The sequence below is a fragment of the Phoxinus phoxinus genome, assembly GCF_949152265.1.
Source record: "Phoxinus phoxinus genome assembly, chromosome: 20".
NCBI lineage: Eukaryota > Metazoa > Chordata > Actinopteri > Cypriniformes > Leuciscidae > Phoxinus > Phoxinus phoxinus.
This window is the reverse complement of record NC_136895.1, coordinates 18996222-19013598: the sequence shown is the minus strand read 5'-3', so window position 1 is coordinate 19013598 and position 17377 is coordinate 18996222. Positions and strand designations below refer to the sequence as shown.

The window sequence follows — 17377 nt, the reverse complement described above, 5'->3', positions numbered from 1 at the left end:
ATTTTTAATTAATTTGATCAATTTTGGTACAGAAAACAAGACGAATGGCCCTATCTTGCACCCAGCGAAAATGACATTGTACGCCGACGCATGTATCATTCCTATTTTGCACCCGACACACAGCGGACTTTTCCCTCCACAGACGCACGTCGGTAAATTAGGGAATGAACTTGCGTTCAGTGAAAAGACGAGGCGTGTTCCAGCGCAAACGTTCCCTGGTGCTATTTTGCCGTTTCATAAAACAATTGCGCCACAGACCAGGAAAAACCTAGTCTAAAGTCAGTGGCGCGTTATTCAGGTGCTATTTTAAGGGCGCATGCTTGGCATAATGTACACTTTGCTTCTCTCATCGACACAGACGCAGCAGTTCCCATTTTTGCAAACCATACATAATTACAAGGAAAATATTACCACATGAGGGAAAACATTGTGGTGTCCATGTGAAAAAAATAGGCATAAATCTAGCTTACACATTTACCCAAATTATTCAGGCTAATTGCAGTAATGACGGATCAAACCTGTTTGATCAATAGTGGCAAGACACATCGGTATATAAGGACATCTGACAAAGTAGGTTATCCATCAAGAACCAGGAAACAAAATCCTGAAGTCTGCGAAATCACCTTTACCATCATGTAAGTTGCGTGCGCCTGGCAAATCCACCATTATAATAGCAATCTTCCATTGAACAAGCGCATCTGCTCTTAAAGGGAATGTGAGAGGACGCTCTGAATGGTTTATTTCACGTTACGCCCAAACCACACCTATGAGTAATGTTGCTACTTCAGACCAACCCATTTTAGATTTGCGTCGAGATCCGCCCACAACGTTACTTGCGTTTTGTGCTTGATACTTGCGTTTCAGATCATTAAAATAGGACCCTTAATATCTTCTTCTACAGTAAATGTATCTTGATTTAAGAATGTTTAGATGTTTGTACTGGAGAATGACACAAAACACTGAGGAAGTACTTTTTTTTTTTTTTTTGAGGTGAAATGAAGCATCAAAATACTGGAGGTCATCATGGGTCAAGTTGTAAAAAGAGCAAGAAATGTCTATGACAAGTCCCCTTGAAAAACATTACCAATGTAAATATATTGTAATCTCAAGCACTTCATTGTCCTGAAGGGCATTTCAAAGAGAACTTTGTCTTTGTCTTATTAAATTAAAGATATTAAGTACAAAACCACCCAAGCAACTAATATTACATTTTAAATGCATGCTAAGGTTCCGCTAACCTTCAGTGCAGCAGGGTTGTAACCTCTCCAGAGGCGATGGCTGCCTTCGGTGGGCTGGGTGGAAAGGAAGCTGGCCCGGTTCCCGTCCCGGGTGAAATCAGTAACAGCGGTGAGAGTCACGGTACCCTGAGCACAGACGTTGTTTCGACAGGGCTGAGACATCAGCTCGACCGAGCAGGAGGATAAGGCCACGTTTGAAACCTCCACGACTACATTGTCTGAGACATTCAGACAGATTATCAGTAGATACAGTGCTATGCATAAGTTTAGACACCCATGCTAAAGTTGCCTAAAAAGAGGAATAAAAAATCATCTTTTGGAAATTTATCTTAATGCCTTAATTTAAAAAATGAGGAAAACTCCAACCTTTAAGGACACCAATTTTCTTTGTGAATGAATAATGTATCGTAAAAAAATAAATGTTCTTCCTTAAAATACAGGGTGCATAAGTTTGGACACCCCTATGTGAAATTCCCATAGAGGCAGGCAGATTTTTATTTTTAATGGCCAGTTACTATATGGATCCAGGATACTCTGCATCCTGATAAAGTTCCCTTGGCCTCTGGAATTAAAATAGCCCCACATCATCACACACCCTTCACCATACCTGGAGATTGGCATGGAGTAATTTCCATAAGATCATCTCTCAGTGCAAATTAAACCAGCGGTTAGGCTAACTGAAATAAAACCATGCCAATCTCCAGGTATGGTGAAGGGTGTGTGATGATGTGGGGCTATTTTAATTCCAGAGGCCAAGGGAACTTTATCAGGATGCAGAGTATCCTGGATCCATATAGTAACTGGCCTTTAAAAATAAAAATCTGCCTGCCTCTATGGGAATTTAACATAGGGGTGTCCAAACTTATGCACCCTGTATTTTAAGGAAGAACATTTATTTTTTTACGCTACATTATTCATTCACAAAGAAAATTGGTGTCCTTAAAGGTTGGAGTTTTCCTCATTTTTTAAATTAAGGCATTAAGATACATTTCCAAAAGATGATTTTTTATTCCTCTTTTTAGTCAACTTTAGCATGGGTGTCTAAACTTATGCATAGCACTGTACATCTTCAAATGAATGGGAAAACTCAAAGACAAAATGTTCTTGGGAGCAAAAGGATAATTCATGCACATGGAGTCACTTTCAAAGCATTTTACCTTCATACGGCTTAAGACATTTTTATGAATACACATACAGTATTTGTATCAGTATTCAGAAAAAATAAACATACTACATACTAATACTAATGCATGCTAATATACACACACCTGATTCATGTACGCTGAGAGCAAGAGACACTTTGCAAGGGCGGTTGTGCTCGAACCCATGGCAGGGAATAGGGACTGTGCTGTATACGGTCAAAACGTGCTTTTTAGCATCCTCGCGGATGTGGAGGACATCTGGAACAAACTGCAGAACAAGTGTTGGGACGGTTGGCCGAATCCAGTGTAAATCAAACATGATCATACAGCTCTGTTAGGCATGGATAGTTATGCAACACAATATTTGCAATGTTTCGATGTGCATTTAGCCAGTAATTATAGCTTCAGGCGTTGTGCATGATGCATGATCCATCATAATTATAAAGAATTAGATATAACCGGATTTACCTTAATTCCCGCGAAAAACCCAGCGCTTTCTTTAGACGCCGACTGCGAGCTGGAGGAGTTTAACAGGAAGGTGGACACGCTGCAGGAGAACTGTCAATCAAACCAGACTGTCATGAAGGTCATGCGCTGTAGCGTTACCAATATAGAAATCAATGATTCACTTTTATTGGATTTGTATTATTAAATCATTTTAATAATGAAATAAATAATTAAAATAATTAAAATGAATCAATGTATATGTATTTGGGAATATAGCATAGCTGATGTGGCATTAAAATATATGTATAAAATAAAAATTATAAAAATTAATAATTATATTAATTTATTTGAATGCGATGTTAGCAAGGATATATTTGTAGCAAAAAAAAAAATATATATATATATATAATTTAATTTATTTATTTAAATATATATATATATATATATATATATATATATATATATATATATGTATATTTAAATAAATAAATTAAACATTTTATATAAATTAAATATTATATATAAGTATCTAACATATCAAATTAAGTATTTTCTATATATATATATATATGAATTATATTATTTGAAGTAAATATTATTATTTGAAGCAAATATTATTTGAAGTAAAAAAAAACAAACAAAAAAAGTAAATTGACAATGTACCATTAATATAAGGAACCATTATAAAAAAATAAATAAAAAAAATAACAATAACACAGAGGGGCCAAAAATCAAAGATGATTTTTGTTTCATAATGCATCAATGTATTTGATGCCATAAACATTTACGTGCCATCTCATGCCATATATGGCACTGAAACGAACTATGTTTGTTTGAATGTCCTTTTGTGTATGTATGAAGGATTTTCAGATCTGTTTTGCCTGTATATGGGAATTATGAAGAGCTCAAGGTGTGTTTGTATGTATGCGTGTGTGTGTTTGACTAAGCCCAGCTGTGACATATGTTTAAGAGAACCTCACAACCCAAACCAGAATGATGGTGTTTCTCGAACGGGGGCCTCTGTGATGTAAAAACACATGGCTTTTTTATGGCCACAGGTAGCGAAGCACATTTCAAACTCTGTCTTCAAACCTCCTTCGAACTTCACGTCAGAACAAACAAATCAGGATGAAATCAAAACGAACTTCTAGACGACGTTCCGCCTCGGTGTTATTTATGATTTGTATACACGTGGCCTCAATTTGACCTTTACTCTTTCTTGACCCGATCTCACTTCCGCTGGAACACTTTCTGAACTCATACGAGAGGTCAAAGGGCATAATGACTAAAGACGGCCCTCACAAAAGACCCTTTCCTTTCTTGGTCTGGTGAGAAGCGAGTTTAACGGCTGTCTGGAGCGCATTACGCTACAGGGGGAAAAAATCAAAAGACAATGATGGCGTTTTAAGACTCTGGCGCACCAGACGTGCCCTAAATTCTCAATCTTACACAATTCACACATATTTGTACCACTGCTGAAACTTTTTTACATACAAAAAAAAACATGCAAATGTTTTAGTTCAGTTTACATATAAAACCTGTGTTCAAGGTTTTCAGTAGCTATGTTTCCATCCAAAGCTGTGAATTTAATTTATGTGCAAAATTGGAATATCGCATAAAACATTTGCGAATTTCCATCCCATGCGTTTAAGAGAACAAAATCGTCATTTCCTGGAAAATTGACGCAAAATATCTGTAATAAACTGAAAGTTGCTGCAATCAAGGAAGCCAGTGTGGCTTTGTTCACTATATAAATGACTTGGATCTCAAAACGTGAAGATGAAACAAAACCAATGCCGTCATGTTATCTTGCATTTGGATGCTTGTGTTTGGGAACTCAATCATGCGAGGCGCTTCTGGGAGGGAATTAAACCAAATCATTCTGATGACTTTGGCTCAGGCATTTCAGAATGATTAAACCAACATTTAAGATGCAGTGCGATACGATTGGTCCGCTGGTTAGTCTAGTAATCCAATCACATCCACTGTTGAGGCAAACGTCATGTGAGGTTGTGAAACAAGGCATTTGCTCTGTAAATGTGTTTCCATCATAGTTTATACGCATGTCTTCTTATCAGATACAAATTTTTATTTGCCTCATTCGAGCGCATATGTTTTTATGCGCATTTTTAGAATTAATGTGCATCTTGGCACAGAGGTACTTTTTATGCGATATTCCCAAATGCTCATAAAAAAATAGGATGAAAACATAGCTAATGGCTAATGAATTTTTACCAATTGTAAAAAAAAAAAAAATTTTTACGTTTTTATACAAATTTGGATACATCACAGATTCTGAGAGATGCGAATAACATTAAAAAAAATGTGCATTACAAATGTATACGCTTGCATTTACTGTATGTGCGTCAAAAATGTCTTGTGACTGAATAATTCACAGATCGTTAGCTAACATGACGTTTATTAGAGCAATTCGTTTGTGGCTGTAATGTTGTCGGGAACATGAGATGTTATTCCAGTTTTTCGTTTTTAAATTCACAACATGAACGGAAACATCGCCTAACTATTGTCGTAACTTAAATTGAAAAGGCAGTTTGAAGCAACAAAACCACAGCCAATCAGAACATATGTTTAATATGCAGACATGGATTTTGGACCAATGAAATTTGAATGTGGGCAGGGCTACCCAGCCTACAATATCTTTGTGTAACACTGGATTATTTTAGAGCACTTTACACTGAACACCGTTGCCCTTTTTATCTTTCTAAATATATACGAAGCAAATTTGACTTTCCAAACTAAATTATACATTAAAAATAGTTTCTTTTACCGTTTCTCCCAGTCTAAAGTGAACTCCGTCCATCTCAACCAGTGAGTACAGTCGAGTCGTTGTGTCTCGTCTGATCTCCACCTTCATGGTGTTGGAGGAGTATCTCGCCCACACCACCTGATACCCCACCGGCCACATGGACGTCACCCCAGTGAAGGAGCATCGGAGGTGGACACTGCTGCCGACCAGCTCTGGGGCCACCAGGGGTTTTGAAGGTAGTGAGGGGACGTTTGCTTCACAGAGGAGAACAACAAGGTCATGATATAAAATATATAAATACGGAGATGTAATAAATCAAAATAAAACTGCTAACATTGAAAATAACTTACCCTTGCATAGACCGTTAACTTCGGTTTCACCAGGTGGACAGGATTTAGGTGTGTATTGTGAAGCAACTAGAAAAAATAAGCATTGTTTATAGTTATAAGTATAACACTTCCTGTTTATACTTTCGAAATATAATTGCCTTGTCTTTTGACATATAGGAAGTCTTTGCACCATTAAAACATCCTGCAATTCATAGCTTATAAAATCCTCCTCATTATAAACAAAGCATTTATTTAATCAAGCTCCAAAGACGGCTCGTTTTGATATTGCGGGATTTGTGATGTCGCACGGGCAAATATATTTGCATATGACAACCTCATCACACCATAGGCCCACAAACAGTAAGTTAATGGTTTCATAATACTTTGTCTGTAAATTACGTTTTTTTCAAAACACTTACTCACGTTCAATAGCAAGTGGACATTGATGCTATTTCCTGTGCAATTAGCAAATCATAACACTTTTTCTGTTTAGTGCTATAGGCCTAATCGTTCCCGGACCATTTTCCAACCCAGAAAACATGAAAGTGACAACCCAGGGCCAGTAAACTTTTTCTGCAAGCATGTCAAAAATGAACAGCCGATCAGATTTCGCTCCTCTTCTGATGAAGGAAGGGGATCTTATAATAAAATGACCACCCCTTTTAAAGGGATAGTTCACTTTAAAATGAAAATTCTGTCATCATATACCGGTACTCACCCTCAAGTTGTTTCAAACCTGTATGAATTTCTTCTGCTGAACACAAAGGAAGATATTTTGAAGAATGTCAGTAACCAAAAAACTGGTCCCATTGACTTCCATAGTCGGAAAAAAAAATACTACGGCAGTCAATGGGACCAGTCAACTGTTTGGTTACTGACATTCTTCAAAATAACGTCCTTTGTGTTCAGCAGAAGAAAGAAATTCATACCGGTTTGAAACAAGTTGAGGGTGATCATATGATGACAGAATTTTCATTTTAAAGTGAACTATCCCTTTAATCTGCATGTTTCCACCCATGGCGTCATCATTTGTTTTTTTGCAAGCGACAAAAGTGTAACCAGTAAAAAAAAAAAGGCAAAATTGCAAGCAAAGCATGCAAACTGTAGCACAGACGAGCACAGAACACTATTTGACAAAAAATGTCATAACTATTTTATAAAGACCTCAGGGAACTGTGTAAACGTGTATTGTTAAACCTGACGGTACGCAAGTCGATGAATCAATAACTCCACAACAACTAACGTTACATTTATCCACAAACCATTTTAAAAAACGTCCATGTGCACTGTTAAAGTTTCAACCTCTTCCTGAGTTTCTCCGTAAGGCTGCACTCCGCTAACTGTTACTTGCTATTTCTGAGATTTTGGATGAGTGACATTATTCGCGTGTTTGTTATTCCCGGAGTATCCGAAGCTCGTGTAATGATCGGCCGTCTTCTGAACGGGGGCGGGGGAGCAGCAGCTCATTTTGTATTTAAAGGGACACACACACAAATTTGACAAGCTATAATAATGAATGATTTGAGGGGTATTTTGAGCTGAAATTTCACAGACACATTCTGGGGACACCATAGATTTATATTATATCTAGTATCTTGTGAAAAGGGGCATAATATCACCTTTAAAGGGGCCGCCCCTTAAAAACTGATAATTTCAGACAGGGGGTTTTAATTTTGTGGCAGTATCAGTCTTGTATGTTAGTTAAAACAACACATCGAGCCCTACCTTTCACCCCTTTGCCAAAACTTTAAAAGCCAAACAATTTCCTTCTTCTTGTAGCCGTCATGGAACTGTCATAAATCCGTGAAATATTGCTACATGAATCCAGTTATGATTTGCTCCCCTGCAGAACTTCAGTCACCAGAAATCGATCCCAAACTAAAATGACCTGAATACTCTTGCACACGGTTGATGATACAGTCATTTATTTGGATCTAAGAGATGTTGTGATGTAAGAGAAAGTGAGAAAGGACACATGGCCAGAGAAAGATATTGATAATCGAAATGAGATGGTAGTTTCTCTCTGGGCTGTTGCACAAGGAAACATCTTGTACTCTTCTACAGGTGCTGTATGTTTTAAAGTCTATTACAGGTATGATGTCAGAAAGACCGATTCAAATCAATCTACATAAGCAAACTACATTTAATTCTACCATTTAATTTCAAACATCAAATATGTGGTTTCACCTTAAAATCTGAAGAAGAAGAAAATAGAAATTATATTTTGCACAATGACCATGAATGCATTTTAGGATCATTATTATTTTGAGTTTTCGTGACTATACAACATATTTTCACCCCAAATTTTCATTGCAAAATGTTTTATTCTCATTGAAATGAGAGAAAAATAACATCATGATTGTATTTGTTGTAATGCCATAGTACTTTTAATTCATGCTGATTTAGATTAAAAAATAAATAAAAAAATAAATAAATAATCAATATTAATATATATATATATATTATTTATTTTTTTATTTTTTTAACTGAAAATAACCATTGGAAATAATGTTAATTAAAAAAGTAAACGTAAAAAGTAATGTCAATTTCCTGGGAAATTTGTCATGAAACTAATTTCTTGATATTAAAATTATATTTTCTTTTTATTTATTTTTTACTTCCATTAGTATAAATAAATAAATAAACATGATTTAATACATAAATAAAATAAACTGATATAAACTAAATTTATATTTAATGATATTTATTCATTTAGGGCATTATTTTTTGCCAGAAGATACATTACAATTCCTATTTATACTTTTAAAGAAACAGATAATACCTTTTTGAGAAACAGATAATAAAACAATGATTTATTTGTTTGTTTGTTTGCTTTAATAAAAAATTAAAATACATAAATACAATTAATTTTTTCTTTAGATTTTTGGGATGAAATGTGATGATTTCACAATAATAAAGTTATTCATTTTAGGTATTAGTTTTGAAATAGTGTAAATTATTGAAAAACAAGTCACATGTGTACCTTCTGCACAGTATCCCATGCAACCTTGTGTCGGCTGCAGGAAGTATAGCAGGAACTTGCCACAGTTCCGGACCGAGATTGGGATGCGAAAAAGGCAGCAGTCTTTGGTGCTTCCGTGAAAGAACTGCCACGTGGCACAGGCCGAGAGCTGCTTGACCTCTCCGGGCCTCGGAAGAGAGCTGTCCTTCAGAGACAACCACACCGGAGCCTGCGTACCACAGCGGTTCATCTACAAAAAGAGACGGAGATCAAGAAACTGCAGTTTGGAAACTGGTCAGAACTGATCTGAGACTCCTCACCTCAACACAGCGGGTCGGCATCTCCGCAGGTTTGTTGTTTATGGAAAATCGGTACCATCCGGGCGGCAGCGAATGGTCACAGACCAGATCCTGTATCGCTGTGTTCTGAAGTTCAGTAGAGTCGAAGTCAACGCTTCGATATGCGTTCCTCAAGGTCCTGTATCCGCCGGGATAGCATTCTGGAGCTGGGAGAACCAAGGACACCATCAAACAAAGGCCTGTTTCCCTGATTTACAACCTTTTATATTCATAAAAGAGTTTAAAACAACCTTTCGGCAAAGACAAAGGTCAGCGCTCAAAAGACAGCGAAGGAGAAGGTCGAAAACTGTGTCATTCCAGTGGCTTGAAAACGTCACTCAGGTTCATTAAAACCCAAATGGGGGTTAACGTGACCTCCTCAGCGGCAGAGGTTTAACCAGGGTAAAAATAACACACCTTTATCTGACCCCCTTTTCCTTGCTCATAACTTTACGCTGCAAAGGTCGGAGAAATCGGCGACGTGTGTCCAGGTCTCACGGCAAAACGGAAAGGAAAAAATAGACGTGTGACTTTCAGGCTAAAACCTTTTTAATCCCTCGCCATTTCTTCAGACAGCACATCTGTAACACCTTAACCCTTCTTCTTCCGGTATCTCAGAGCCGAAGCGGATCGGATGTCACCATCTCGGCTAATTACACAAGGGAGGGAGAGCGACAGCCACCTTCTCACTTTTTGTATAAGGATGCCTGAGGCCACCATAACACTGGTAATCCTCTAATGCTCCTCCTGAACATGCTAATAGAAAGTTTGGACTGGGTGTCTTGTCATCTCTGCTATTGTGTATAATGGAAGTTGAGACAGGGCAGATAGCAGCTGTTATAGACAAAACAGACTAGTGGGAAAATGTAGACTTTAGATAGTACAAAGGACTTTCACTTGGTAATAATGTCAGCAAACAAAACAAAGTTGTCAGCAGAGCACAACAAAACAAAAAGAAAAAAAGCGCAGCGATTTTAAATCTGCCAGCGAAGAAAAGCAATAAAAAAATGTCAGTGAAGCGAAACAAAAAACAAAGAAACAAAAACAAATCAACAAAACACAAAGAAAAAAGCATGACAAAAACAAAAAGATAAAAGCAAAGCAACAGAACAAATAAAGTAAAAATTAAATAAAAATAAAAGCAAAGCAACATCAAAACAAATATGTATGTTTGAATAAAATATACCGCCAGGAAAATGTTAACTTAAACTTTTAAATAAAAGAAAATAAATACAATAAAATTAAATAAACACCAAATCACAATGGCTTGGCACCATTACACCTTAAAAATCGGCAACTAGCAATTGCTATTAAACATAAAGTATCAGGTTCATAACATATAATATAAAAGGAGAAAATATTGTAGGATCATTTGCTGTGATTCCAGAGTTTACAATAGTGTTTTGTGGTCTTAAAAAGTGAATTTATATATATGTAAGAAAATAATAAAGATACACTGTTGAAGGGGAACAATAAAAAAAAAAAAAATTTGAAAATAGGAAGATCTAGTTGAACCTATCTTCTCTTAGTGGCGCCTCAAACACAGACTTAGTTCAAAGGAATATGTTTCCACCAACCATTTGAAAGTCCTCATAAAGAATAAGGGCAGATGACCTTTGACCGGCATGGAAAAGAGCAGAAAATCTCTCCTCTAATCCTGTCTGCTTTACTGAGGGAAGACGAGGCCAGGTCGAGAAAGCTTTCTGCCCCACTGGAGCGCTGATGAGATCATGTCTCGGCTGGTTTAGAGTCCATAATGCCCTGCTCTTTCCAGCCTAATTCAAGGATCATTACTCTGCAATTACGTCCTAAGCTTTACTCTCAGAGGTGTAATGGGGCAGGAAGAAGATAAATATATTTAAGTGTTCATTTTATAAATTCTTAATAATGGTTTGGTGCGGAGATACAGGGATGATTTTAGGGGACGTTTCTTAAGGGGAGGTAATGGACTTTCAAGGTGGCCGACTTAAGGATACGACGAAAGTAAAAGCAGCTACTGGTGCTCACTTTACTTTCCAAGCAAACATACATCCTTCACCGATTCAGAAAGACATATGCTGAAAATCTTCAATGTACTGGTTTTGATAAGCCTTACAGTCAAATAAAAATACATTTAAAGGGATACTTCACCTCTGTAAAGATGAATGTGTATTTAAAATGGGTCATTTATGTAGTAGAAATGTGAAATTATTTTTGAATTTGGAGCCTTCTAGACTGAGAAAAGCCAGACAATGTATTTGTGGCTCATGTGGATGAAAGACAACAACTCCCAGAATGCACTTGATTCACTGCCCTATGAGGCCACGCCTACCGGTAAGATGTTAAACAACAAGGCTAGGCTACTAGTGAGTCTCCGTGACAAGTCTACCCGGGATTTCGAGACCGCTCAACATGTCTGGGATTCGGCTTTTGCGTTCTACAGTCGCCATTCATTATGTTTACTGTGGCGAGCAGGACGAGACTGGCGGCCGCGAGAGAACGACGCGAGGCCGGTGGCGTGATTACTGATGAGCGGCACCTGTGAGACGCACCGGTCTCGTATCTCTCACGGAGGAGCGGGAATTTTCTTAGCAATGTTAAAACGCACATTAACCCATCACTTGTTTAGCGTTCATGTAAACACTATATTCAGATTCACCAATCGTAATGAATTCAGTTCGATTTAAACAAAAGTTGTGCATGTAAACAATGAATGGCGACTGCAGAAAGCAAAAGCCGAATCCCGGACATTTTGGACGATCATGACGGCCGGACATATACGGGAAAAAGAAGATGGTAACCCCTAACTACTCAGCTTTCTCCACAGAATAAGAACCCGTTAGCTTAGCTTCCAAATAAAAGATGGCTGACACTATTTGTACATTCTGTGAGTGAGATCCCACCCTCTATGGGCGGGTTAAAAACATGCGGATCTAGCTCCTTCTACTGGTAGTAGTTTTTAGCCCCTGGCCAAAAAAGCCTCCGATGACGCAAAATGGCGATTTTTGCGTCATCTGAGGATTTTTTACAGACAAAAAATATATAAATCTCTTGTCTCAGGGGATATGAGGGAGGGAAGCACGGTAATTTGAAAATACTACAGGTTTTTTACTGATACAAAGCTTAATGCTAAATCCTGAAGTATCCCTTTAAAAAAAGCAAAGTGACATTACAACTGTAAAATACAAAATAGAAAAATAAAAAGTGACCACAGCAAACTGACAACACATCCTTAAAATAAAGTAAAAAATCTAAAAGTGACCACAGCAAAGCTACATCACAACTGTAAAATAATAAAAAATAAATAAAATAAAATAAAATAAAAATAGTGACCGCAGCAGTGACATCACAAATATGTGATAAAATAAAAAAAGATAATGCAACAGAAAATTGACAACACATTCGTGAAATAAAATAAAACTATTTAATTGCAACAAACGCAAAATGACATTGTAACTATAAAATAAAATAAAAAAATAATGACCACAGCAAAGTGACAACACAAATATGTAATACAATAAAAAAATATTATAGATTAATATAAATATAATTAGAATAAAAACTGACATCACAGGTGTAGAATGAAAAAAAAAAATCTATAATTTATTCAACCTTAAATATACCACACCGAAAACTCAAAGAAGAGGTTTTGTGTCTGTCTGAACAGAAAAGGTTATGTCAGTAGCTCATAATGAACCTATTTAAGACAGCAAGCCACATTTGGTATCTGTCTGGTCTTGCAAGGGTGACAACCACAGTCAGATCTTGCTACGTAAGGTCAAAGGTTCCACAAACACTCGTGTTTTCAGCCCTCAAACAAAAGCTGGGGTAAGCGCTGCTGGGTAAACACCTCAGATGGCCCAGTTCATTTGTTGACTTAGGGACAGGGTGGATTTCAGACACTTACACAACTTTTGTGGCCAAGTTTTTCCTCCAATTTCATATTATTTCCATCACAGTTTTGCGTTCACTCGAAAAGCTTCGAAACGTTTTGAGAGATTGTAAAAGTTTTGTGAGCAAACACAAAGTTTCTCAGGGAATGCAAAACTTTTGCAAGATAAATATCAGTTTTGCGCTTGCCATACAGTACGTTTCAAGAGAACACAAACGTTTTGGCAGCAAGCGTAAAGTTTCTTTGGGGAGCGGAAAACTTTTGCGAGCGAAATATTTTTTTTTTTCTGCCCGTCTCATATTATTTCCATTACCAGTTTTGCTCTTCCTAGCATACGTTTCGAGAGAACGTAAAAGTTTTGAGAGGAAACGTAAAGTTTCTTTGGGGAGCGCAAAACTTTTGCGAGCAAAGTATTTTTCTGCCCATCTCATATTATTTCCATCATCGGTTTTGCACTTACTAAGCATACATTTCGAGAGAACGTAAAAGTTTTGAGAGCAAACGTAAAGTTTCTTGGAGGGAACGCAACATTTGTGAGACCAAAATACAGTTTTTCCCTCCCATTTCATATTTTTTCCATCACAGTTTTGCGTTCACTCGAAAAGTTCCGAAACGTTTTGAGACATTGTAAAAGTTTTGTGAGCAAACACAAAGAATGCAAAACTTTTGCGAGCTTCGAAAGAACGCAAAAGAGCAAACATAAAAGTTTCAATGGGGAATGCAAAACTTTTACGAACAAATGCAAAAGCTTTTAAATATCACTTTCCCCTTCCCATCTCATATTGTTTCCATCAACAGGTCACCTTACAAAGTGCAAATGTGAGATATAAAGATATAAAGTCATGATGTAGCCTGCCAAACACTATATAGCCAACTCAAGACTCAACTCCTATAGAGCAAAAAATTCAATAAGAAGGATCCTGCTGAACCTAACAAGCTGCAAAGAATCTTTATTTTAAGCATTTAAGGATACCGAAAGCTATAGAACTTTCACACAAGTTCAGTGTGAGTGTGTGTGTGTGTGTGTGTGTGTGTGTGTGTGTGTGTGTGTGTGTGTGTGTGTGTGTGTGTGTGTGTGTGTGTGTGTGTGTGTGTGTGTGTGTGTGTGTGTGTGTGTGTGTGTGAGAAACGGGTGCAGGGCTAAGGTAAATGTGAGTTATCTGTTGTGACAGTCTGCCTCTCGGCTGAATGAAGAGCTGATTACACAGCAGGAGAGGAACAGCTCCAGATATTCACACTCTCCAGCCCCAGAGAGAGAAATTCTCATTCAAAAAATGGTTTGGCGATTCTGGGTCTGTTACGTTTCTGAAATACCAGTGACCACAGTAAACTGTCCTTGATATTAAAGCGAAAGTCTTTCACAGTCGCACACGCACTCATCCATTTCCTCCTCTCGGTCCAGCCAGGACTTCACCCAAACCCTGAGGATTCAGAGACATCTCTTTTTCACTCCACTGTGTTGATTGAGGCTTATGAGGGATGAGATCACATGACCCAAACGCACAGCTGTCAGACATTTAATAAAGACTGAAAAGTCAACGCTGATGATTCACAGGAAAAATATGACGGAGAAGGACTCGTTCACGGTCTGACGAGTGGACGCCGCTGGGAGGACATTGCGTAAGAGATGATACCATGGATTGAGACATTTAGTCAAATCTCTAGTGTACAGCTTTGTTTATCCTCGAAACTCCAGACAAAATGAAGATTATGAAATAAGTACTGTAGTTCAGCACAAAATAATTAACAGACAATCCTGTCAAAACCTTATAATGACATTTCTTACAATAACGTTGGTTCCAGTGACGTGCAATTAAAAACTGAACCATTCCTGATATAGATGAACTGCTGAAATGTATCACTTCACACTTGAAGTGCTCAAATCACACTTGCAGAAAAATATTTACCTCAACACGTAAGGCCCTGATATACTTCAAGCGAAACAAACAAACATGGTGTGACGTCATTTAGAACAAAAAAAAAATCGGGAGTTCGAAACCATGGAAGCTTTTTTCCGCCACAGAATAAAAAAGTTAGGCCTAATTGGGGCTTTTTATATTTTATCTTTTTATTTGCGAGAAATAAACTTGCAATTCTGACTTTTTTTTCTCAGAATTACATGTTCATATCTTGCAATTACGAGTTTATATCTCGCAATTCTGACTTTAACAAACAATTGCGACTTTATATCACGCAATTCAGACTTTATAACACGCAATTGCGACTTTATATCTTTATATAAAGTCAGAATTGCGAGATGTACACTCGCATCTGTTTGTTCGGGATGTTCGCTAAAAAGGTATTTTTATTCTTCTTTTTACCCCTAAGCGAAGAACAAAAAATAACTTCACTGCGAGCATATCATTGCCCCTAGTGGTCTGAGAAGGTATGGGATCTGGACAGAGATTTATTTATTTTCCAAAAATGAATGAACAATGTTATTAGAAAATGTAAATTAGAAAATATAACTTTATGATATTGAGGGTCTCTTGGTCTCTAGATCTATAAATACAAATGAAATACTTGTAATTACATTTATATGATATGCAGGCCAGTTGTGAATCACTGCGTGAATGACTGCATTTACACAGTTCTATAACCTGTAATGGCACTGAGGCATGAGCTGGAGAAAAGGACAGTAAAGATATCACAACCTCACTAATCAGTTTGACCCCACAATCTTGAGGCTCACATTCCCACAATTACTGCATCCCTGAGGCTGAATACTCACCTACTGACTGCTCTAATGACTGCTGAAAACATCTGCACAGACACAGAGAGAGAGAGAGAGAGAGAGAGAGAGAGAGAGAGAGAGAGAGAGAGAGAGAGAGAGAGAGAGAGAGAGAGAGAGAGAGAGACTGTCGCTTTCTCCACAGAGCACGTTAATTCTATCCGAACTGCGCAGACAGACTCACCATTTGGTGCGAAAATGGATGTCAGTGCTCAGAGTCAGAGCAAAGTTTCACTCAGATTTCAAACAGATGCTCAATCCCTCAGGAGAACCGAGATATTGAGCACTAATGAAAACAATGTCTTTGGATTGAAAGCACATTTATCTCAACTCTTGACGCAGCCAGACAAAATTCTTATGCACAAAGTTATTATTTTTTTAAACATGTTAGGAATTAAAATTAAAATAGCCTGCATATTAAGATAAGCCTGCAAACTAAACAACAATATTAATGATATCATATAAATGAACAAATGCAGTTAAAATACATAAAAAAGTCTAGTTTAAAAGCTTAGTTAATAACAAAAGCAAAAAATAAACAATAAAAAACTCAATTGAACCCATAAAGCTACTTCCAGAGGTTAAATAAAATACTGTAAATAGTTACAATAACAAACTAGGCCTATATATATATATATATATATATATATATATATATATATATATATATATATATATATATATATATATAGTAGCATTATAAATATTGACATACAATAATCGAAATTCTAATAACAATACAAAACATTTGGAGTTACATTTTTGTGCACAATGTTTGGGAATCTTTTGAAATGGGAATATGGAAAGTTCTTGAATAAACAAGCATTGCATTTCAACATTCAAAAGTTAGAAGTTGCACGTGCAACCGCTAAAACACTAAATATTCACGTTATTTCATCGATAGCGCAATCTGCTGCGCCATCACAGAAACAATCGTCTTAAAACGTGCGCACATGCATTCAAGCTTTCAAGGCATCGCTAGACTTTAATCAAAGCATGTTTTTGACTTACCCAGCTGCGCAAGTAACCTCAGAGGAAGTAAACACAAGCACCAGATGCAGAGGGATGACTTTAAAAAGACTTTTAAAACTTCCATGTCTGAGTCTCACAGTTGCGCGTTTTTCCACGGGGTTCCCATCGGAAAGTTTTGTCCAGTTTGAACACTCTGCTCCTGATGTTGGCATGTATTCCTCCCAAGACTAAGGAAGTTTCCTTGCGCACAACATATTGTCCTTAATTTATGGGCAGTAAGAGGAGTCTTGAACCATTTTTCCCTTGTGTGTGTGCGTGTAAACAGTCAGCTGTCTTGAAGGAGTGAAGGGGGCACTTCTAGTCAAAAGCCCTCAATTAACTGAGAGTAGGAGGACACTTACAGGGTCTCTCTAGTGAAACAAACTCACAAAAAGCAACGAAAACCTCAGAAAAAGGTAATTTAATGAAGCTAACATGGAGAAAAGATGATTATTTCCACATTAAATTGGGCAAAATAGCTTTTCCATGGGGGCATGTTCTGCACAAGGATTCACACTGTTTAATACGCTTCCCATTAGAA

General features: G+C 37.2%; 1 protein-coding gene across 5 annotated transcripts in view; it reads right to left on the bottom strand.

The window, feature by feature from the left end:
- Positions 1–17116, bottom strand: part of LOC306988510 (von Willebrand factor D and EGF domain-containing protein) — a 63193-nt gene extending 46077 nt beyond the window's left edge. The window contains exons 1-8 of one of the 5 annotated variants that reach the window (XM_079593555.1): positions 16837–17116; positions 9206–9390; positions 8907–9135; positions 5945–6010; positions 5616–5848; positions 2849–2938; positions 2507–2648; positions 1239–1456 (exon numbers count right to left, since the gene is read on the bottom strand). In XM_079593555.1, coding sequence (XP_079449681.1) covers positions 1239–1456; positions 2507–2648; positions 2849–2938; positions 5616–5848; positions 5945–6010; positions 8907–9135; positions 9206–9390; positions 16837–16921 — 1248 coding nt within the window. In that variant the 5' untranslated portion in view covers positions 16922–17116. Of the gene's footprint in view, positions 1–1238; positions 1457–2506; positions 2649–2848; positions 2939–5615; positions 5849–5944; positions 6011–6346; positions 6483–7185; positions 7313–8906; positions 9136–9205; positions 9391–16836 lie in introns of those variants that run through there. The other 4 variants (XM_079593553.1, XM_079593554.1, XM_079593556.1 and 1 more) reach the window with 4 other exon arrangements.
- Between the last annotated feature and the right edge of the window lie 261 nt (positions 17117–17377).